At 43.0% G+C, this 22,581-nt stretch overlaps 1 protein-coding gene and 1 long non-coding RNA gene across 2 annotated transcripts; one reads left to right on the forward strand and one right to left on the reverse strand.

Annotated features, from left to right (window-relative positions):
- Positions 1–5,122: 5,122 nt before the first annotated feature.
- Positions 5,123–7,275, reverse strand: LOC145470236 (uncharacterized). Its single transcript, XR_014042461.1, has 3 exons — positions 6,740–7,275; positions 5,755–5,823; positions 5,123–5,249 (listed from the first exon to the last, which is right to left on the reverse strand). It is a non-coding gene; the product is annotated as an uncharacterized LOC145470236 (long non-coding RNA).
- Positions 7,276–16,329: 9,054 nt separating this feature from the next.
- LOC145469510 (inward rectifier potassium channel 2-like) lies at positions 16,330–22,576 on the forward strand. The gene is made up of 3 exons (XM_081453254.1): positions 16,330–16,480; positions 19,274–19,617; positions 21,521–22,576. The coding sequence occupies exons 1-3, from the start codon at positions 16,405–16,407 to the stop codon at positions 22,331–22,333; spliced, it is 1,233 nt and encodes a 410-aa protein (XP_081309380.1). The 5' UTR covers positions 16,330–16,404; the 3' UTR covers positions 22,334–22,576.
- Positions 22,577–22,581: the final 5 nt, after the last annotated feature.

Raw genomic sequence — 22,581 nt, forward strand, 5'->3', positions numbered from 1 at the left:
AACAAGACCTACCACCAGCTTGGCGAAAACGATCCGAGAATGGATGTGATAGTCTGTGAGCAGCACGACGTGGAAAGGTGGTTGAAGCTCGTGAGATGGCTTTCCGAGGGCACCAACACGCTCATAATCCTAGACGACTGCGCGGCCTCCAAAGACGTGAAAGGGTGCACAGGCGAGCTGGTGAATCTAGCCTTTTCTGCGCGACATATGGGCATCAGCGTGTGGGCGCTGACCCAGAAGTTGACCGGAATAACAGCTTCCTTCCGGGAGAACGTGGCGGCGATCGTCCTCTTTTACACCCCCTCGGCCAGGACAATGAAAGCCATCTTCGACGATTACGCCGGCGAGCTCTCCCCGGATGAGTACAGAGGATTGCTTTCACAGCTGAAAGAGCAAAAGTTCTCTTATCTTATGTTCGCGCTTCGGCACCCCTACGGGATAAAGTTATTTGAATAAAAAAATGAAAGTTGCATATAGCCTTGCACAATGTCTGCAGAAGACGCGTTAGCGAATGTTATGAACCTTCTTGAAGCGGAGCCCGCGCCGTCGAGTGGTCCCGCAGGTGGCCTTTTCCCAACCGCCCCCGGACCCGACATTCCCGCTCTTCGCGAGCAGTTGGCCGTTCTCGTGTCCACAGGCAAAGCCGAAGAGGCCATCGGAGTGCAGCTGACACACGAGCAGGTGAAGCGCCTGAGCGCCAAAGATGTCGAGACATACACCAAACGCTATGAGGCGTACGTGGGCTCAAAGACAACGGAAAGCCTGATCGACAGCTTTGTTTTTCTTGCAACCAAAGCGGTCGGAATGGCCGTCAAAATCAAAGACATCGAGGCTTACCAAAAAGAGCTCAGAAACGACTACATCTTGAACAAAAAGCTCTCCAATCTGGCCGGCAACCTTTCTTTGAAGTGCGGCCGGTTTCTTGCCGCGGCCAACGCGGTGTTCATCACCACGAAACATGTTGATTATAGCCCACAGCAGGGCTCTGCCCCGCGCCCCGGAGATGTAGGGTGGAACCCCACACAGTTGCCGGTGCAGAGCCACCCTTCTCGTGATGAAAACAGCAATCCGCTTGAGGGTTTTGAGGACGTTGAGGGAGTACCTGGCTCAGCAACTGCAGAATAAATGGGGGTGAAACCCCCGACCCCAAGAATTTTCTTCGCTGCGCGGAGCGCCGCTGGTCACCATTCATCAACAAATGCTGAGGTCTTGCTGACAAATCGTTAACAATTAAACTTTTTTCATTTGCTCATAATACGGTTCGCTTCAATGTCAACCGAACAATCCGAGAGCGCGCCTGCCGCCGTTACCGCGCCTCAGGTAGAGACCAAGGCAGCGCCTGCCGCCGTCACTGCGCCTCAGGTAGAGACCAAGGCAGCGCCTGCCGCCGATATCACACAGCAAGCGACGACTCCTACTGCAACCACGCAGCGCAAGAAAGACCCCAAGCGTGTGGCCGCCGGAAAACTTTCTGCCGAAAAAAGACGGCTGGCCCGAGAAGAACAGAAGAAAGCGTTCGCCGAGGCTTATTACGCAGAAAAGCAAGCGGAAGCCGCCACAGCGGCCCCGGATACAAAAGAAAAAAGCCCAAATAGCGGCGGCCTCAGCGCCAACCAATGGATCGCTATTGGCGGCGTTGGAGTTTCCCTTCTTGGGATCTATTACAAGCGTGAAGAGCTCATGGAAATGGCCAAGCCCGTGTTCGACAAATTCAAAACGCCGAAGCCCGCGCCAGAACCTGTTCGCGTGACACGGCCAAAAGGATTAAGAAAAATGCTTTGAACCTTTGCGTGTAAAGTATATCAACATGTTCACAGTTGATGTTCCGAAGTTGCTCGTCTCTTTCTTCACCTTTTATACTATCTCGAGTGTGTTGTACGACATAAACATAAGCGTCATTCGCGCGACCGCCGATCTTTTGAATGAAGCCTTTGGCGGCGAGGTTGCAGAAGAAGAAGAAGAAGAAGAAGAAGAGGCGTTGTGTGCCAAGTGCGCAGAAAAGGACGCGGGGAAGACATATTAATTTTTGTTTTAAACTTTCGCTCTTTCCTTATATCAAGCGCGCCATGTCCGACAACAAGCTTGTCAAGACCGTCATTGACGCCGCAACTATCACTGGATTAGCCGCGGGCATCGGCTGGGTCGCGAAAAAGGTTGTGAAAGAGAATTTCACTTCTGATCCCAGCAGCAGCTTTATGAATTACATGAAGTTCACCGTCGTCGTGGCGGGCAGCATTGCGCTAAAAGGGTACCTTGAGGACCAGAAAATCCTCCCCGCCAGCATTTGAAAAAATCTTCCGATAATATATACCATGGCGAGCATCGCTATCATGATTGGCGGGGCTGTGTTGAACGCCATAGCTTTTATCGGTGGCAATTATCTGGCGAGGGCGCTCGGCGGGGGCGACAAAGCCGCGCTTGAAGAAAAAAAGCGCCATGACAAGGCTCTCGAGGATTATCAAGCCGCTTACGCCAAATACACGCGCGACCGGACACAACTTCTCGACTGGATCGCGACCAACGCGCAAACAAAAGAGCAAGCCAAGCAGAACATGACCAACACGGCCTACGCCTTCAAACTCTGCAACCAGGCGCATCCTGACGAAAAGACGGTGCCCCCCAAGGAGCCCAAGTTCTCAGATTTCTATCAGCCGAGCGAGCAGCAGAAAAACGGTGAACTCGCGTTCGTGGGCGCCGGCGCTCTCGCTCTGGGCTACGCGGCCTTCCGGTTCCTTTAAACTTACTTATATGGACGCGAAACTCGCAAAGATTTACTACAGCCCTGGGGGCTACTGGAAAGGCATCAAAAAATTGGCCGAGGCCGCCAAGGTACCTGAAGAAGCCGCAAAAAAGTGGCTGATCAGGCAAGCGCTCTGGCAGATATACCTGCCCGCGCCGAAGCGGATTCCTCGGCCGAAATTCGATGTTCCCACGCCCAACAGGGTCCATCAGGCGGACCTTCTTTTTCTTCCGCACGACAAGCTCCCTCGCGGCCGCAAAGTTTTCAAATACGCGCTGACCGTTGTCGACGTGGCCAGTCGCTAAAAGGAGGCCGAACCCCTGACTTCGAAAAATTCTGATGAGGTCGCACTGGCCTTTCAGAAGATTTACAAGCGCTCGCCTCTCGAATGGCCCGAAATGCTGCAGGTTGACCCCGGGCGCGAATTCACGGGCGCCGTCACCAAAGAGATGGACAAGCACAAAACCTTTATCTGGCGCGGGCGCGTTAACATTCACCGCGACCAGGCCATTGTCGAACGTTTCAACCGCACTCTGGCTGAGCGATTGTTCGGGCACCAGTACGCCGAAGAGATGCTTCTCCCTGAGGGCAAGCGGTCCACTGCCTGGGTGAAAAGACTTCCTGAAGTTGTTTCGGCTATGAACAACGAGGTCACAAGCCTTATCGGCATGAAACCCGCCGTCGCCATCAAAGAAAAATCTGTTTACGCAAGGCCGTCGACACCTTACACGAGGCCTGTTGGAAAACGCGAAAAAATCCTCCCCTCTCTTGTCTAAGTTCGTTATCTCTACCAGCCCGGCGAGCTTGAAGGAGGCGTGAAAAGGGCCACGGATCCAATCTGGTCTTTGAAAGTTTTCGACATTGAAAGGTCTTTTTCCAAACCGGATCAGCCCGTTCTATACTATCTGCGCGACGGGCCCAAGCGCGGCTTCGTGCGCGAAGAGCTGCTGGTTGTTCCTCCGAACACACAATTACCCCAGAGCAACTTTGAAACTTCGGCCTCCAACCCTCTAAGTTCGTCATCTGTTAATGTTGACAACATATCCATGCAGGTGTATCCGTAAGCTTTTGTATGGATACCGTCGTCATCAATCCATCGCTTTGAATCAAATGGCGAAAGCGAATTTTGTTAAGATGCATACCGTAGATCTCGTGACCCTCGCTTCGAAGAATATTCATTCCATGCCATTGCTGCTTCCCACCGAAAGGCGTTTCCTTGTACTGTACCACGGCACGAAAAATCGCCTTTACCGCGCGTCAAATGTGTTGTTAAAGGTTTTGTAAAGGTCGCCTTTGCACGCTTTTGACGATCTGTGACGCGAATCAAAGATCATCTGTGAATAAACCTTTACCACCAAATCAAAGGCGGGAAAGGCCGTTTTTACTCACCTTTGAACGCCTGTGTTTTTAGGGTTAAAGGTGATCCTTTGATACGCCTTTGCGCACTGTCAAAGGCGGGTCAAAAGTGTAATCAAATTTGTCTGCGATTCGAGTCAAAGGTTTGCCAAAGACGTGGTCGAAGATGCCTGTGACGCAGGCCAAAGGTTTGTCAAAGGTACTCTGCGCGTTCCGCGCTCGCGCGTCTCGCCCGAACTTCTCGCTCGCGCTCCTCTTTCGCGCTGCGCGACCGTTGATCACGTTTCGCGCGACCCACATCTTATACGCTTTTTTCTGCTTGCTACACTAGCTTTGTAGCTCCGCATACGAAAGATGCAATTAGATCCGTACTCTTGATTTATGTCTGACAAGTTTTGAAGAATATATCAGCTTTAATAAGGTTATTTTGTACCAAACTATTGGCAAATGTTAACGGAAAAGCGGCCCGGAAAGATCATTGCGCCTAATTTTAAGAAAATAAATGTTCAACTTAATCTCAGTTTCAATTTTCCCCCCCGTTTTTATCAAGAGTAAATACCTTCAAGTACCTTACATAAATGTTTTGGGCTTCAGGTTTCAAAAAGCCACGTTGCAGGCTTGGTTTCAAACTACACGTAATGAGACTGATCATAAGGAAAACATTGTCTTGTCTATCGTGAAAACAACAGTCAACAAATCTTCCATGGTACAAAGTGCATTTATCTAACATTGAAGTACTACGGCTAAATTCTCAGTTCCTTAAATTTACTAGACCAGACTAGACAATAGGGAAGACAACCGCAAAATTTCGGGAAAGATATAGCAAACTTCGCACAAAAGTCAACTAGTGTATAAGCGTCCTTTCCAGATGGCACGTACAGTCCGTTGCATGGAACCCCTTATGTTTTGGCAGTTCTCCTTTTCTGCTTCTTGCACTTGCTCATTCTTGCATTATAAGTGGAATGGAATACAGTGTTTTCCACTTCTTTCTCATCAAAGTGGTTAAACTGCCTTGTTGAGGGTCAATGCCAACTAAATCCCCATGATTTCTAGGGAAGACACATTTTGACAAAGTCTAAGGCGTTGACGAAATTAATCAATGCATCTTCACTGGATAAGTCCATCCTGTCGACCACTGCTTGTCCGCATTTGTCTAAACAAAAGCAAACAGACAAAAACGTTGGAAATGAATATTAAGGGTGAATCTTGGCATTCTATTCCTTAAAGTTTGCCTATAGTTTTTGCTAATATCACATTAATAAAACGTGACCAATCAGATCATTACTCCTCCTCCGAATAGTTTGTGCTTCTGTCAATAGTAGCCTTTTTTTGTATTTCTCTCCACTCTACTCAGAGATTTGGTCACACAGGTATGTCATTAAGAGCCAGTTTAACAAGCTAATTTCGCCAGCTGAACAAGGGTTATCCCCAGCTAGAATTTCATAAGAGAACAAAGACTTGGAGTCATTTTAAAAGTGTACAGCTTGGCACAAATAAACAAAAAGCCTAGAGCCAGTTTACCAGTCCATCTGTCTGTCTGTCTCTTAAAGACATCTTACAGACCTCTTACAACAAAGATCTTTTATGGTTGCAGAATAGCAATCTAAAAATCAACAAATCTGACATAAACTGTGACAAGAAATGAGGAATACACACACCTTTGGGAATATTGCTGTTCCTGTGTAATTTCCACAGATCTCTTCATGTTCAGTAGTGTAATCTTTTTCCTTATTTTCATTGTAGATCATATGTGAAAAGGAGCATATAAACATATCAAAATAATTGCACATTTGATTAGTAAACAGTTAGCAACTACTTGTACACTTTTTTCCACTGAAAAAAATTCCTGAAATTAAATGATTTAACATGAGACATGTCTGCATGGAATTGCATGGCTCATTCATTGAAACAAAAATCCAGTCCAAGATGATGAATACAACCACTATGATTCCCAGTGCAGCCGCATCTCATAGAGAGAAATGGCTATTATCCAGTCAAATTTGCCAACAAAATTTTCAATTGAGTAAAAGCAAATAAATGTCTTTGTCAATTTACTTTTACTAAGTTATTATCAAATCCTCTACGCCTTAAATTCTCTACTGATCCCATCAATTAAGTTATGAATTAATCATATTATTAATTTTGCTTGGAAAAATTTGGTTTGGAAACCTGATGGCCAAACCAAAACAGTCGATATTGCAGACAACCACTCAAAATTTAGATTCAAAACTCAGCTTTTACCAGTCAAAAACCAACATTTCCTGAGACTGGTTTGCAACATTCTGCAACTTTGACTCATTTACCAAAAAGATTCCCACCCCTTGCATGTTTTCAATAACATTTTAATTACTTAATTTTCATCCAGGTGAGCCAGTTGATGTATTTGTCCCTTAAGAAAGACAACATTTCCTCACTTGCCCTTAAATGAACCAAAAAGAAACAACTTTTTTTTTCACAGAGTGAGACTGTAATAAAAATGATCAATTAAAATAACATTAATAAGCTATAGCCAGGTTTTCAAAGTCTATTTATATCCTTTCTTTGCTGGAAAAAGATATTAAAAGTTGTGGCTGAAGAAATTATAAGATAGTCTATGCTACAAAATATAGAAATAACAAATGAATATTCCAGCCTTTTACTTACCAAAATGTTCTGATGTGTGCACACTTTGGAGCATTGCATGATTCAACTGCATCTGAGTTGACTATGAACTACAGAGTTGTATATTGTATCCTCTCCCAGAATTTATTGTTAATTTCTTCAGTTCTTCTAGAGTGGCTAGCTGAAGGATAAAAACAACATTCATCAGCAAATTTCCACTAGTCACATATTTATTGGCATTTAATTGTCTATTGCTCAAAAGACCAAGACATGAAACTCTAAAACTACTGGTATTGTCCAGAGAGGTCACATAATAATATTATTATGGGGTCAGCTTTTTAATTTGCAGCTAATGGCAAGTTTGATTTTTTATCAAACATTGTAACAATTTCACCTACTAAAGATAAGCTGGATTATGTGTACTAAAGGCATCCGTGGTCGAGTGTCGATCGATACCCTTGATCGATCCTCTAAATCGACACTCTATCAACACCCGATCGATATTCAATCAACACTCCATTGACACCTCGGTTGACACTCAATCTACATTTCTATTACTCAGTTTTGCAAATGTCACAGGGTAGGTGCATTTGATCATCTGGTATGGAACCATTCTTAGCCCTGGGGACAGTTCAAAATGTCAAATGCCTGGCAGGTTCAGAGGGGGGGGGCGGGGGGGGGGGTGGTTGGGCAGGAGATAGTGGAGTTCCAAATGATTGATCCATAAGCCTGATACAACATATCAAAACAAACTTTTACTACAATTGCTACTGATCTCGCTATCTCAGTGGTCAAAATTTGTTGTGGACTCACAAAGCTGTGCTTCGTGAGTCCACAACATTTTGACCACTGTGATGATGCATATCATTGTTGATAAGAGTACAGACCACACTAAACCGCATGCAATTTGTTAAATTCAACCCAGTGAAGTCATTTATCAACATCAATGAACAAATATCATCATAATTTCAACTGTGGCAGCAAACAGAGCTTTTTTTCAAAAGAATGGTAACTAGAGACAAAAGCAGAAACTTATCCATAGATTAAATTTTAAGAGTCAACAACTCTTTTAATGGTATAATGAATATGATAATTAAGTCAGGTCGTGATGAACTGTCATGCATGGCTGACTGAGTTTTTCCTTCAATGCAAATTTCCTTTATATTGACATGAGCTTTCTTTCAAGGGAATTGTTTAAGCTCAGAAATTACCAGAGGCATTGTGCACAACCATTTATACGTAAATAGAGTTAAGTTCAAGCTTAATTATTAAGTTACGTTTATTTCAAGCACTGATCATGCTAAAATCTATGCTATGACAGACACTTCAATTTAATGCACAAGACTTGACTGAGTGAGAAAAAAAATTATCTTTGTCAACTTTTGTAAATAAGTATATGTGAATTGAAAATAAAGTTTGGTCTTTCTTAACGAAGAGCTTTGCCGATCAACTGTGATTCAGTCAAGTGCAATTAATCTTCGACCAAATTGTTTTCACTGCCGAGGATCTGTCTTGCCATAAATATACGCAATTCACAGCTCTTTATGTAGCCATTGCTGCCTTTAATTTACTTTTTAAACTCCGTTATTCTCTGAACATTGAAAAAAAATGAACGAAATTCAAAGACTTACCTTTCCCTGGTCCAAAACACAACGAAAATTTCACCAAAGCTGCCATAATGAAGCCAAATGAAGAAAAATGTCTGTTTTCCTCACAGCCGACTTCGTTGACCTTTATTCCCTTTATTCTGATTGGCCAGAAAATGCGGGAAGCCGCTGGCAGCCGCGTTTTCCCGCTGTTTTCGAGTTGCTTCCTTGTGCGAGCTCCAGGTCAAGTGAAAACTTTTTTATTAAAAAAATACACATTGGCAAAAAAGCAAGCTTTCATTTTATCGTTAAAACAGAAAAAAATACGAAAACGCAGGTTATTAGGGCGTTAAAAGCGGAGTCGCAAGATATGGCCATATTTGACCTCGCCTTTGACATGACATGACGTAGGATCAAAGTTGTACAAAGCCATGCCGCCTTTGAACGCCTTTGACATAAGAGATCAAAGGTATGCAAAGCCGTGGTGTCTTTGAACGCCTTTAACGCGCGTCAAAACTTTAGTCAAAGTTATTGACATGTTTGACCTCGCCTTTGGCAGGGATCAAATGTATGGCAAATCCATAAGATATTTGATTCCCCCTTTTACGTGGGTCAAAGGTGGAGTCAAAGTTAAGATCACATTTGCCCTCCTCTTTGTCATGGATCAAATGTATCGGCAAAGCCATGACATTTTTGACACACATTTGACGCGCGTCAAAGTTTGGATCAAAGCTATGATCATATTTGACTTCGACTTTGATCAGGATCAAATTTAGAGTAAATCCAATTTTTCGTGCCGTGTGTTCATGCGTTATTTGTTTCTTGACAACGTTCTTTTTTCACACCCTTTGCTTTTTTGATATTTTTTTCGTCCGCCTTCAAGATGGAGTACATTTTCGGTCTAAGACCAACGTACTCTGCGATGGGGGTTCCTGCATATTCGTCTTTCATCTTGCCCAAGCCTTTTTTGTTCTTGTTTGAGTGGAGTGGATGCTCATTCGGGTGCTCGCTCGTGTCGTAAAGGTGCATGTTGTTTTTCATGTCTTCGTAGACGTCTTCTGTTTCGATTATAATCAAAAGGCTGTCGGTGTCCGTGTACAAGAGCTCGACTTTTGAGCCGTACTTCTTTTTTAGCTCGTTGTAAAAGAAGTCGTACATCAGGATCTTGCTGTTGTCAAGTATCGTCATCCCCGTGTAGACCGGCTTGTTTAGAAGCAGCTTGCTTTTTCGCATGTCAATCCCCGCCATGTCGTTTGAGAATAAAACATGCCTTGAGTACAAAGGGCTGGCGATCAATTTCCTTATTTTGCCCGTCTCGTCGCTGCGCACTATTCTTATGTCAACGCGGTTGCGCAGGTTTTCCATGGTTTTGCCGAAAACGGAGTTGTTCATTAGCTTGTAAAAGTTCTTTTCAAAGTCGCTCTTCGCTTTCTTCCTAAACTGTGTGTTCATCCGGATGTACGGCTCCATCCAGCGTTCTTGTTCGAACTCCAGCACCCTGTGCACACGCTTCAGTTTCATTCCCTGCTTCAGATAAAACTGCAAGTTCCTGTAATGCACAACGTAGTACTTTTTGTCTTGAAGCGTCAGCAGCAGCTTCTTGCTGTCCGGGGGTTTCAGGTCCAGGTCTTTCATCAGCCCCTTTTGGTAGTCCGACATCCACTCCTTTTTTACGGCCTTTTTCTCCGGCGCCAGGGGATAGCTGTTGTGCTCCTCGTGAAGTTCTGGCGGGTATTCGAGATCCACCTCGAGAATGCACCCCTTCTTTGCGTTTTCTTTCATCCCAAGAATCTCCTCCTCTGTGGGCAACTCGCTTTTCCACTTGAAGCCTCTTATCGGGAGAGGCAAACTCATCGCCCATCCGTAAAGATTGTTTGCGTCGAGATAGAGGAGGTATTTTTTTGGCTTGCTGGGGTCGTAGCCCGGTACTTGCGGGTTGTTTGCCTTGGCGAACCTGTTGCTCACCATAGAGATTCCACCCCGCATCCCCCTTTCTACGAAGAGGTGCTTTTCGTAGTCTGTGAAGAGCTCAAGCTCGACCCCAGTCTTTTTCAAGAGCGCGTCCCAGGAGAGGCCTGGCGACGTGAAATAGTGCGCCGGATCCAGCCCGCACTGATCAAGGCACAGTTTTCGGAAGTTCTCAAACACATCCGCCAGCAGCGCGACGTCAGTTTTTACGTAAAGATCATGGTAATCGCCCAGCGTTTTGCATCCAAAAGCCTCCCAGACCGCCTGCGCGTGCGCGTACTCTTCGTCTGTTATGTGCTCGTCGTTCAGCTTGCTGTAAAACTTCTCTTTGTCCGGAAGCCTTGTCTCTCTGAATCTTTCCCTTTAGTCCATGTACTCGTAAGGATAGATCCCTTTTTTGTAAAGCAGGTCGCTGCCTTTCGAAATCGTTGATGTTATTTTTAACGACTCCTTCGGTGTCGCTCTTACAAGTGAATCGAGGCTCCTTTGCAAAAAGTTCAAGCTGTCGATGAAACGAAGATTACCTACCGAGAATGCTATATATTTCTCCATGTTGTTGGCGACGCATTTCACCTCTTTCTCCAGCTTCGACATCGCTTGCATCAAGTGGTGCGCGTCGTAGCCCCTCAGGTTGTGGAATACGACTGGTATTGGGTCCGTCTTGGGGTTAATTCGCAACTTTTTGTTACATTCGCTGTGCGCGGCTCCGCGGAACCTTCCCGTTATGTGGCAATGGTCTTTTACCGCGTCTCTGAAGTTTTCTGAAGTAAATGGTTCCCACAGTACTTGCAGTTTTCCTGTGATTCTGATTTTAACTTGTCTTTTTCATCTTCCAACCTTTTAAGCCTTTGAAATCCCCAATTCGCCTTCTCTTTCTGTGCCATGTAGAAACATTTTTTGTGGCCTTGCCCCCAGTAAACCCATTTTTCTCTTACGCCTTCTTCATCCGGTTCTTCTTCAAAGTTCCAGACAGGCAAAGAATCCGTGAATTCGTCTTTTATCAGAGCTTTGTTGCAAACGTGGCAATCGACCGCTTTCTTGAAGTCTTCCCAGTCCTTCCACGTCACTTCAATCGGCTTTGGTGTGGCCAAACTCTCTCTTATTTTCTCCTCCTCCTGCATAATGGCACTTAAAAACTCCCCCACCGCGTTTTCGCCCCTGTAAGTGTTGGAGCCTACCACTTCACCATCGCTTCTCACAACAAGGTAAGAATAGCCGCATGCCTCGTGCCTTTCGGTCTTCTCTGTGTAGCTTGTTTGCGTTCTCTCACGCTCACAGCCATGAATCTTTCTGACAAGAGCCTCAAAATCCGCGTAAATAGTGAAGGACATCTTCATCTGTTTTTTGAAGTTTTCGAGGGAAAGGGTGTTTTCCCCCTCTTTCGGCATCACAATCCTTGTCGGCCTGCCGTTCACACCGTTGCAATATTTTTTGTGTTCCACGAGCAAGTCTGCTCTTGAGAAACCTGTCAAGCACAGCATGCAAAAGTGCTTTGCGTCTCTGTGCTTTGTCTGATCGAAAAGCAAAGCGCTTTCTCTTTTTACGTAACAGTAATGCTGAAGTTCCCCTTTCTCAATTAACATCAAGTTTATCCGCGGCACGTTCGCTTGTTTTCGGCTTATCCGGTGCACAATCACACAATCGTTTTCCCAGCCAAATACGTTTATTGCGAGTTTCGGGTTTTGTGCCTCGAGCTTTTCTATTTGTTTTACCGGCGTCGGGAAATCGATGCCTGTGTAGTTGATGCCGTCGTTGACAGGATATTTGCTTGGTCTTTGCGGGTTCTTTCCATCTTTTGGAGGGAATAAAGCGGCTCTGAGCGACCATTTCAGACATTCGTTGTCCCTGTTTTGGACGTTTATTATCGCTTTCTTTTTCGCCAGTTTGGCGGGAAGTGGCAGATAGGTCCCTCCGAGAAGTGGCTGATAGCGCGCAACATTCACGTATGCGACCTGTATCCTTTCAACCGCCCATCCTGATCCCATCTCGGACCAGTGCTCTATTTCTCCTTTTGCGTTTTCAATGAATTCGTCGAATTTTTGTCTTATCAGGTCCTCTTCATTCTTTTTGAAAACGTGCGTTTCGTCTTCTTTGAAATAATGCTCCATGAATTGCGTTTGGTCGTTTCTTTCTATTGAGAACTTCACTTGTAACCCGAAACTTACTTTAACGCTATTTAACCTTAGGGTTTCTTGTTCGACCAAATCTGTGATCTTTTCTTTGTTCTCTCTTGCGAACCTCAAAAGATCTTTGTTGTTTGGGTTCCTTTCGGATATATCCATTCTCCACACACGGAGCCATTCTTGGAAATTGTTTTGGGATATTTGGAACCCGTCATATAATGCGTGAGCCTCGTGTGCCAACGGCTCGGGAAGGTTTATTCTTTCCTCCCTCGGTATTGGGCCGTAGAACATTTGCAGAACATCGGACGAGTATCTTGCGGCAGCCATGTCGGCGCAGTATGCACTGAGCGTGCACTTCTCCAATAGGAAAAATTTTCTGGCACAGTTTTGTACAAACAAGTGAAGGGCACATCCGCGCATATTGTTTACGGACGATGGACCAGCTTTTTCGCTTTGCTGTCGCGTTACACACACAGTTCTGGCACAGCACACACGCGCAGTTCTGGCACAGCACACACGCGCAGTTCTGGCACAGCGCACACGCGCAGTTCTGGCACAGCGCGCACACACACACATATAAAGTGGGGGTTCTGAGCACTGTGGGCAGCAAGAGGGCAAAAAACAGTCCGAAAAAGCCCCCCAGCTCCTTCTCCGAAGCTTTGTCTGAGGAGAAGGAGCTGGGGGGCTTTTTCGGAATGTTTTTTGCCCTCTTACTGCCCACTGTGCCAGAACCCCCACTTTATATGTGTGTTCTTGGTTTTGTGATAGACTACGCTTGAATTTCTAAGCGTTTGCGTGACGCGGCATTTACATGACGGCCGAGAGAGTTGTCGTGTTGGTTAAAAATGTGACTTAATTCGGGTAATTTGGCTATCTGAACAGTTCTTAGCTTGTATAAGAAAAAGTATTATTTTAATGTTTTTGAGCTCCTCGAGAGATAAATTCACGCTTTTGTAGCAAAACTCAGTGACAGGTGTTTCTGTTGGTTTCCGGCCGCCATGTTGGTGCCCATCCGGATGGGCATCAGCATGGCGTCTCCCTACAAATCTCTATAAATTTGTGTAAAAAGTTTCTCCGCATATCTTGCATAAGAAAAATTGCTGAGACCTGAATCTTGGCGAGAGTCTGCGCATATTTATTTTCTTCCTTTTCTCAGATTCTGGACTTTATCTATTGAACAGTTTTGATTTTTATTTTGATCTATTTTGAATAGCGTGACACTGAAAACCAGCAATTATTCCAGAGCTCCGTGTCTTGGCGCTGACCAAAAGACACGTGGGCTCTGGGAACGAGATTGTCCCAGAGCGAGCTCGTTTTCCGACCGCTGGTCTAGGGGAACGAAGATTCTGGGAACGAGATTGGCTCGGTCCGCACAGCTTCAAATTTCCACTGAGCAGATTACCATAGTAGACACGGCTTCTGATTGGCTAACTGCGAATCGGCGAGACGGAAAACCCCGGGTGGAAAACGAGGGATGGGGCATCGGGATCGGGATCCAGGTATCCCGGGAGTTTGTAGAAAACACGGCGTGTGGAAAACATGGAATGCGGACGGAAAATACGGGATCTAGGTGGAAAACAAGAGGTTTCTGCGGAAAACACAGCGTTCTGCGTTTTTTCGCTAAAATATTGTTTTGTTGTAGAAAAAAGTAGCACGCAGACTGCGCGGATGAGAAACACTACGATAAAACGCATTGTTGAGAAAAAATTATCTTGTTTGATTTTTATGAAAGTAATATTCAATTATTATTAAATTTTGTTAATCAATTCAGCATCTTCGTGAAATAAGTTTTTTGATCAAAAAAGTGACACATTTCGGAAAAACCTTGTCTGCGTACTTTTTCTGTCCTGTATTTTATGTGAAATGTATGTTCCTGTGTATGTTACATGTCCTATAAAATGTAAGTCTGTCCGGAAAACGTTTTTCTTTTCTTATACGTGTTTGCTATTGGCTGTATGCCGGGTTTTCTCTTGTTCTACCCTTAATTCAAAATACTCTAAATGCTATCTTGGGGGATCCCGGGCCGGGGACGGCCGTTTGACTTTTTCCTGAGCCGACTATCTGCCCCTGGGGCGGTAAGATGAGAGACCATGGGAACGAGGTTGTGGGACTCCAAGGATGGGGGGATTATGGTCCACCGGATAAATCGCTATACAGCGGATAAGACAATCTTCTCCATCCTTAACCATCCTTGTTTCTTTATGGTTTATTAATTAATTATTATCTCTTTGGTGTTTCTCTATCTCTATTTTCAGGTTTCCCTCAGTTTAGAGGTAATTTTGCACGAGACCAAAATATCTCAAAATACCGTGATTGAGCTCCTTTAACATCTAAGAAAAAGCATACGGGACTAGTTTCCTTTTATTACATATTTCTGTTTTTCTTATCGTACTGTTGAACCTCTCTAATGCGGACTCCGAAGGGAAAGAGCGAATCGAAGTGTCCGTATTAGAGAGGTGTCCGGTCGATCCGTATTGGAGAGATCACTATGATGACGTCACTTTGAAGTCTCCGCTGACAGTTTGGAGTGTTAAGTAACTAAAATCAGGCCCAAAAGTGAGTGCCTTGTGAATTTCTGAATCTAAATTGATGAACTTAATTGTACTTCTCAGTTACGTGCTATGCATACAAATTTTGGAACAAAACGTATATTATCGACACCTGGTCCCCGGAGTGTCCGTTATAAAGAGGTTTTTAAAATTCGTATGAATTTGCTCCCTAGGGGCGAGATTTAGTATCCGTTGTCCGGTTTAGAGAGGGTCCGTATTTACAGAGGGTTATTTTAGAGGAAATGTAGGAGAATTTTGTCGGTACATAGGAAACTGTCCGTGTTAGAGAGGTGTCTGTATGGAAGGTTCGACTGTCAGTATATGGTTTAGCAGTCTGCTGTCCAGTCTCGTTTTCAGTACCGAGCACCAACAATCGTCGGGGACCCCTGGGTAATATCGGAGGTTAATAAGAAACAACAAACTGCGGTGACAAACATGATAATAAAAGGCGTGTCGGGAAACAAAATTCATTTCACTTGACGTTTCGTATGTTTCGACATATATTTTCAGAACTGACCGTTGAGAATAGAAGTAACAACTAAATTTTAATTTTAAGATAAGTAACTAATTAACAATAACAATGACAGACGTTGAAAAATTTGCATATTACAAAATGGAAACTAATAAAGATAAAGCTTTTCAGAGATCTTTCTTTATTAAGATCTTGCACGCTTCTCTCGGCCAGTAGTGGGAAGAGCTCGAGCGATATTCTCCCAGAACGGCCAACGCGTTCGTCTCGAGTAATTATATTGACTTCTGAATCGTTCTTGACCATATGTAAAAAAAAAGTCGGTACACGCGGAGTCCGTTTAATGGTAGTGAGCCAATGTGAATGCGTTGAGTGGGACTGGAGAAAGGCGCTGAAGTTTCAATTCTGATTTTGCCTTGTGCAAAGCCACAAAATGAAATCTGAAGTCCAGAAACGCCAGAAAGGAGAGAGACACTAATCAGCCAAAAATGTAGTGGCTGTTGTTTTTTCCCTTATTCTTCTTCTTCTTCTTCTTCTTCTTCTTCTTCTTCTTCTTCTTCTTCTTCTTCTTTAAGGTTCTTCGATTAATTCTTAACTCGTCTCGATCTTTCAAAATACTTACCATTTTGGCCATTATGGTTCATTATTTGCTTGTTAGTACTCTTCTACCTTTTTAATTTAATTTGTTATTTTCAGGCTTCTCCCTATTTAAAGTTAGGTTTGTGCAACGCACAATGAATTATAGATCGTGGTATTGCTGACTTACTTGGTTGTCAGTGCTTATAGCGCATCCAATTAGCTACCGTGATATATTAAATCCGATTAACCAATCAGAGAACTCGTTGTAGAACTTGTTTCATATTTTGTTTACCAAGTAGATGTCTCTGTAGGAAGGTGGCTTTAATATCACGTGACCTGGGGTGCTCTGTTAAATAAACCATTTGTCAAAGTCATGGCTGGGCATTAAATATATCTGTAAGCATTGTCGCAGGCCGACATCACGCGAGTGAAAATGTCAGAAAAAGATTCAAACACTCACATAGAAGTTCCAGTTGTTAGTCAAATGGAGTACGAAATGCACAAAAAAAGTAAGTGCATTGCTTTGACAACAATGTTGTAGGCAATTTTAAACATTGTCTTTCATTGGTCACTGTATTGTAGAATCACAGTCGTAGTGCAAGTATGAATAAGACGTGTATGCGTATAATTCGCTCGGTCAAAGATATTTGCGTGTTTCGTGGTTATTGTGAAATTTGCCTATTTGCTGGGCAATTTAGCTCAAAAGCTATGCGAATTTGTCTTCTCTTTAACCCAACTTAGCTTGTACTGATTGAAGTTATTTGCGATGCACATTTAGACAAGCAAGCAGGCGCACGAAAAGATAGCAATTTCGCAGGGACCTTTTATTGGTCTTTATAAAAAAAATTGTCAATGATAAAACTTATCTATTAGAGGTAGAAACATAAGCTACAGAATGTGTTTCACCATTCCTTAAAGATTGAAGATTAAATAAATGAAAGTCAGGCTACATCACTGGCTACCCTTGAAGAGATCGTTAAAGTTTCCGTTCTGTTGATGGGCTTCGTCGCGGTCAAGGAAATAAACATGGCTTGTTTATACGGCACAGTTTCATTTCACTGAGTGATAAGATTGACCAAGTTTAGACTTGACTAGATTATTAGATACTGTAGTGTATATTTTTCAGGCACTGTTTCGATAATGGCGAAGACAAACCCAGGTAGTAGTTCTTGTAACGGTATATTGAACAAGATTAACAACAAACTTCCGAATTAAGAATTTACAGCCGGTGTGTCACTTTGATTACTTATACTTCTCTGAAGTGGACAAATCAATTTTCTGCTTTCTACGGAAAGGCGTTTGGAAGGTATTTCATTAGAGCAATTATTACGTTTTGCGAAAACTGAAATCCACGATAAAAACCTGAAATGACTGAGGATATTTGTGCACTGGCGGCACACTTTTGCATATGATATGTCGCAACGTATTAGCAAGGAACTGAACAATATTCCTGGTTCAGTTGAAAGGCAATTCTGCCACCGTAGTCAAATACATGTACACAACTTGATGGAGGAATTTTGATTAGTTAATATTGCTTAAAAAACTTGAGTGGCGCGTGACTGACAATTGCATTGGTTTCCTGGCAAATCATGTCGGGTGAATTAAGATACCGAGAGAGCACAGCGGTAAACGTATAACTTTTTTTATCAGAAGGATAAATTTCACGGGATACAAGAATTTGCCTTACCAGTTATTTGCAAATCGATTTTTACTTGAAAAGCGATCTATATCAATGCTCTTAAGTTGCCCAGTTTGTATAATATCAGATTTTTGTCGGGCACTGAGTTTTGTTTAAAAGTTTCGGTGGATTTCAAGTTGCCTGAACAAGTCCAAATCGAGCATGAATTCACATTTCGTCAAAATCTACACAATTATGGCGAGCTTTGAAAACATCAGTTCTCCACAACATGGTATCAGCAGTTTTTTTCATTGTTGATTCTCAATATAGCTTTTACGCAACTCAATATTGCAATGTAACGATGAATGCCAGCTTGCAATCTTGATGAAAATCTTTGATTTCCTTTTAACTTGCTATTGTTTTCTACTAAGCTAAAGACTGTAAAATAAATGTATGTTCAAATAAACTTCCGTGTCTTCAGTTCAGAAGTCTTTTCCAGCCCAATTTGGTGATTTAGAGTAAGTTTGTTTAAGTGACGGTAAACAATTAAGGCAACATCTTGTAGGTAGAATTGTTGAGATACGCTAACATAAAAGTAATGTAATATCCAGCGAAGATGTCATTGGCTTCCAGAATTCTGGAAAGAGTCAACAATCTTGGTCGAGATCATTGTTGTACAGTAGCAAAGAGGAAAGCTTTCCGTCGCGCACCTTAGAATTAACTGAGAAACAACGTATTTAAAAGATGGAAAGCTCTGATCCAAACAAACACGGTGATTTATAACTCCAGTAACTTTCTTCGATATGCTATTAACAAAAGGCTTTTAACAAAGTTTTGATACCGATTGAGTTTTGGTTGATAAACTGACATCGCGATGTTACGACTGTTAATGTTTGATCCAAGCATGTGTAAAATATAAATAAATGAATCCATATTCCAAATCACATACAATAATAAACCATTTTGAGTATTGAGCGTGAACGCTGTTGCTGTTAATAATAGCTCTAAACTTCCTGAAGAAAAGAAAAGAAAAGAAAAGAACATAACGGTAGTTGTTAACAAATTTGTAATTTACGTCAATTAAAGCTGTCAAATTTCAAAAAAAGAAGTTATGGACGTAATTGGTCGTAGATAAATAATATAAAGAATTCAATACACCATGCAAGTCTAATATAAATATCTGCGTTATGCATGACACGTTTTCTTTTAAAATGTACTTTGAACACGCCAGCTAATACTGAGACTGTGACTGCATAAGGAATTAAAAGGAAAAAAAATGAATATTTGTGAGTTGATTATTCTCAGTCCAAAAAAAAAAAACTTTACCTTTGACCCGCTTCTTTCAGTCAAAATAGTTGGATAATAACATTCAGTGTATTTTGACTCTCAAGTTCTTTTTAGCTTGTTGAGGTCCCCGCGTGATCATCGTAAACCACAAGTGTCAGTGTGTCAGGGAAAAATTATTCCTGGGTGTGGGCAATATCGACTTTTATATTAGTAATTCCTCCAGTCTTTTGTTGAGTTACATAAGATAGTATGTGTATATAATCAGTTCGCAGAGCGAGTATAGTCACGTCACAAGCTTTGTCGCGGATCGAACACCATCATTGCTTGACGCCGAAAATGTCCGACAAAAACAGAAATTCACTAATTAACATTACTTGTAATCCCATCTCTTACTCAGCATCTCCAAAAGGGCGCAGGTCTTCGCAGACGAGAGGAAATCGATTGGTAAACAAGAGCGGTAAGGTGCACTTACGTTCTTCCAAAGTACCTCAGAAAAGAGAACGATTCCTGGCCGATTTCTTCACGTCTTTGATCGATGCGAAATGGCGATGGGTTATCGTGTTGTATTCTGCGGGTTTCATCCTCAGTTGGTCGTTGTTCGGGACTGCTTGGTTTGTGATCTTTTGGCTCCGGCATCGATACGACAATGGCGTAGTCTGTGTAGATAATGTTGATTCTTGGACATCGGCGTTTTTATTCTCAGTTGAAACGCAGACCACAATTGGATATGGTGGACGGCAGGTATGAAAACCTTATTTGCACTTTATGTCCTTTGTTGAGTTCCAGTGAGCAGTTCACGGGATGTTTTCATCTTCACTGGGTTCAGCTGTTCTTGTTCTAAAACTGATTAGCACATTTCAGGAAGTGTTCGACTGGAAGAAAAGGCTAAATTCAGGCCCTGTTAATGGTAATTTCACTCTAAGCTGTGTAAATCTGTCCCCTCTCTCTGTATTTTCTAAAAGAGGTAGTTTCACTCTCGGCTGACATGTCATTTTATGGTCAGATAGTTCAAACACGCATAGTTCTCACTACAATGTACAAAAACGCGAGATTTGTCATTTTAATTTGAGCTAGCTAACCAAGTATAGTGAGTCAGACTACGAAATAAAAATTAGGAAATTATGGCTGCTAAGAGAGCGTTTAAACCAAATTTTATACAACTTTTCGCCAAGGATTTTCAGGTCTAATGACACGGGTCTTTTTATTTTTGTTGAGTTAAATACGTGTTGAAAGTCTACGAAATATTAGACGAAGTAGTTAAATTCGTCCCTCTAGAATTATCGGCACTTTAGAAATACCCACTTGAGCGTAAAAAAAATACCGAGAAAAATGTAGCCATCGTCTGCTGAAAAAATCTGGGATGAATGTGCGGGCGGAGGTTACAGTCGAACAACAGGTGCAAGATGACTCACAAAAGTATGAATAAAAGACAAATAAAAAAGCCGTGCTTCTACGTGAGAAATTTGCCGCCGATATTGAAAGAACTGTGAAATTCAGAGAAAGTTGAGACGGTACTTCTAGACAAGTAAGGGTTATATTGAATTAATGTGCCAATATTACCTTAATATTGAGGCAATATTGGTTTGTTTCAATCATCACAAAAACAGCAGCTCAGGTTCTTTGTAAACTCAGCGAAGAAATTGAAGATAGTTGGGCAAATCGTTTTTAGAAAGAGTTTCAAACGTATGATAGGCAATGATCATATTTAGAAGTGCGAGAAGCAAACGAAATTTCAAAAACTGATAAGGATCGAACAGTAATTAGCCAGTATCAACAATGATGACGTTAATATGTCCCTAAGGGCTGTTACGCTGTTATTACAGCTATTTAGAGTATTGCCTTGATAAAATCATAGTTCATCTTTGCTGCCGGAATCGCTGCATAATGTTTGATGTAGCTTCGATGAAAGTATTCTTCGCATGCTAACATAAAAGTGACTGCTGATTAGAGGCATTACCAAGTTTGGATCCATTTTTTTTTCTCTGTTTAATTTAACAATGAATTAGATTCGTGATATTTAGTCCATGATGCGAATCTTGTCTGAATGAAGCGCTTAGGCATTTAGAAGTCTAAATCCGCGACATCTTGATGAGACCAGAAGAGGGGACTTGTTGCGACGACAGTTTTCCTCGTGTGACATGCTGGTCCAGTTCTTGTCCCTCTCTCTGTCACGCAACGCTCCGCTCTCGGAGAGAGAGGGCCCCTCCTCCGAGAGCGGAGCGTTGCGTGACAGAGAGCGGGACCAGAACTGGACTAGTGGCCTGCCCGTTTTTGCAAAAACGTGCTGTTGCGGGGACAAGATTTTGTCCCAGCAGCATGTTGCGTGAAATTCAGCTGATTTGAATTCGTGGGTCATGAAGCAGGGACAAAATGACCTCAATTTTCAATGTCGCACGGTGTACACTGCTCTCGCAAACTGTCCCCGCTACAATATAGAAATGAACCAATATGCGCTTCCAGTGCACCAGCTTGCGTACTTTTCCTGCGAACATGCGTCCTGTGGGTACACACGAAGGCCCTTGTCCCCACTGCAAGTCCCTGCAGTGTGTGCCGACCTTTACTTTGAAATTGTGCCATCTGATTAACTGTGGCTGAATATTCCTGCGCGTGCAATAAACAGACACTCTTTTCTATTCTTTTGCAGATAACCCCACAATGCCCCGAGGGTGTGGTATGTCTTCTGCTCCAGTCTCTCACGGGCTTACTTTTGTCTACGTCACTCCTTGGCCTCATTTTCGCGAAACTTTCCCGCCCTCGTCCTAGGTCCCAAACGGTGATGTTCTCGAAGCACGCTGTAGTCGCTCCGTACGATGGATTCTTATCTTTAATGTTTCGCGTGGGAGACGCGCGAAAAAGTCAGTTACTCGACGTGGCAATCTCACTTCACTGTTTCCGTTTTCGGACCACCGCGGCGGGCGAAGAGTTCTTGGTCTCTCAGCAAGAACTTCCAATCACCACGGAACATGGTATCGAGATTGGCGAGCAGATTAAGCCATTCTTTCTAATACCTCTGACAGTCGTGCATGTCATTGACGAGCGCAGTCCGCTGTACGAGCTCGGGGCTCAAGAACTCGCAGCTTCCCGGATAGAAATTATTGCTGTTCTGGAGGGCGTCGTGGAATCAACAAGCATGGTTACCCAGGCCAAGACTTCTTACTTAGCCGAGGAAATTCTTTGGGGTCAGCGGTTCCATCCTATTTCGCTTTGTCGCGGCAAAAAAGCTGACTTGTCATCTTTTGATAAAACGTACCGTGTGCGAACGCCCCCATTTTCGGCCAAGGAGTACGAGAGATCAAACCAAAAAGGAATAAAAATCGACGAATACAAAACGTCTGTAAGAGAAAAGGGAGAACTATCAAATGGAGATGATTATCAGGTTTGGATTCCCATAGAACGAAACCCAGAATCATCGACGAAAAACGAGACTAATTCCAATAATAACTCCGACATAGTTTAAAACATGGTGAACCAGCCGACATATGCCATGTTGAAAGAAGAAACATGATCAAAATGATCACACAGCATTTTATTCTAGCTGATCATGAAAGACGTCTTTTTTCAACAGTGTATGGTTGTTTAAAACTAGGTATTCTCCTCAGGAAAAATCGGAAAGAGATTGAGAGGCCAACGGAAGAAAGGAGCGTATATTAATGGCGTGCAACTTCAAAAGTGCCATGAAAATGAATTGGAAATGAAATGCCCCTT

This window comes from Orbicella franksi, chromosome 15 (genome assembly GCF_964199315.1).
Source record: "Orbicella franksi chromosome 15, jaOrbFran1.1, whole genome shotgun sequence".
Classification (NCBI taxonomy): domain Eukaryota; kingdom Metazoa; phylum Cnidaria; class Anthozoa; order Scleractinia; family Merulinidae; genus Orbicella; species Orbicella franksi.

Excerpts from the sequence above, each read along its gene's own strand:
- LOC145469510 (XM_081453254.1), top strand. The coding sequence starts at position 16,405 with ATGTCAGAAAAAGATTCAAACACTCACATAGAAGTTCCAGTTGTTAGT. Across the intron at positions 16,481-19,273 it reads GTACGAAATGCACAAAAAAA|CATCTCCAAAAGGGCGCAGG; the intron begins GTAAGTGCATTG and ends TCTCTTACTCAG. Across the intron at positions 19,618-21,520 it reads TTGGATATGGTGGACGGCAG|ATAACCCCACAATGCCCCGA; the intron begins GTATGAAAACCT and ends ATTCTTTTGCAG.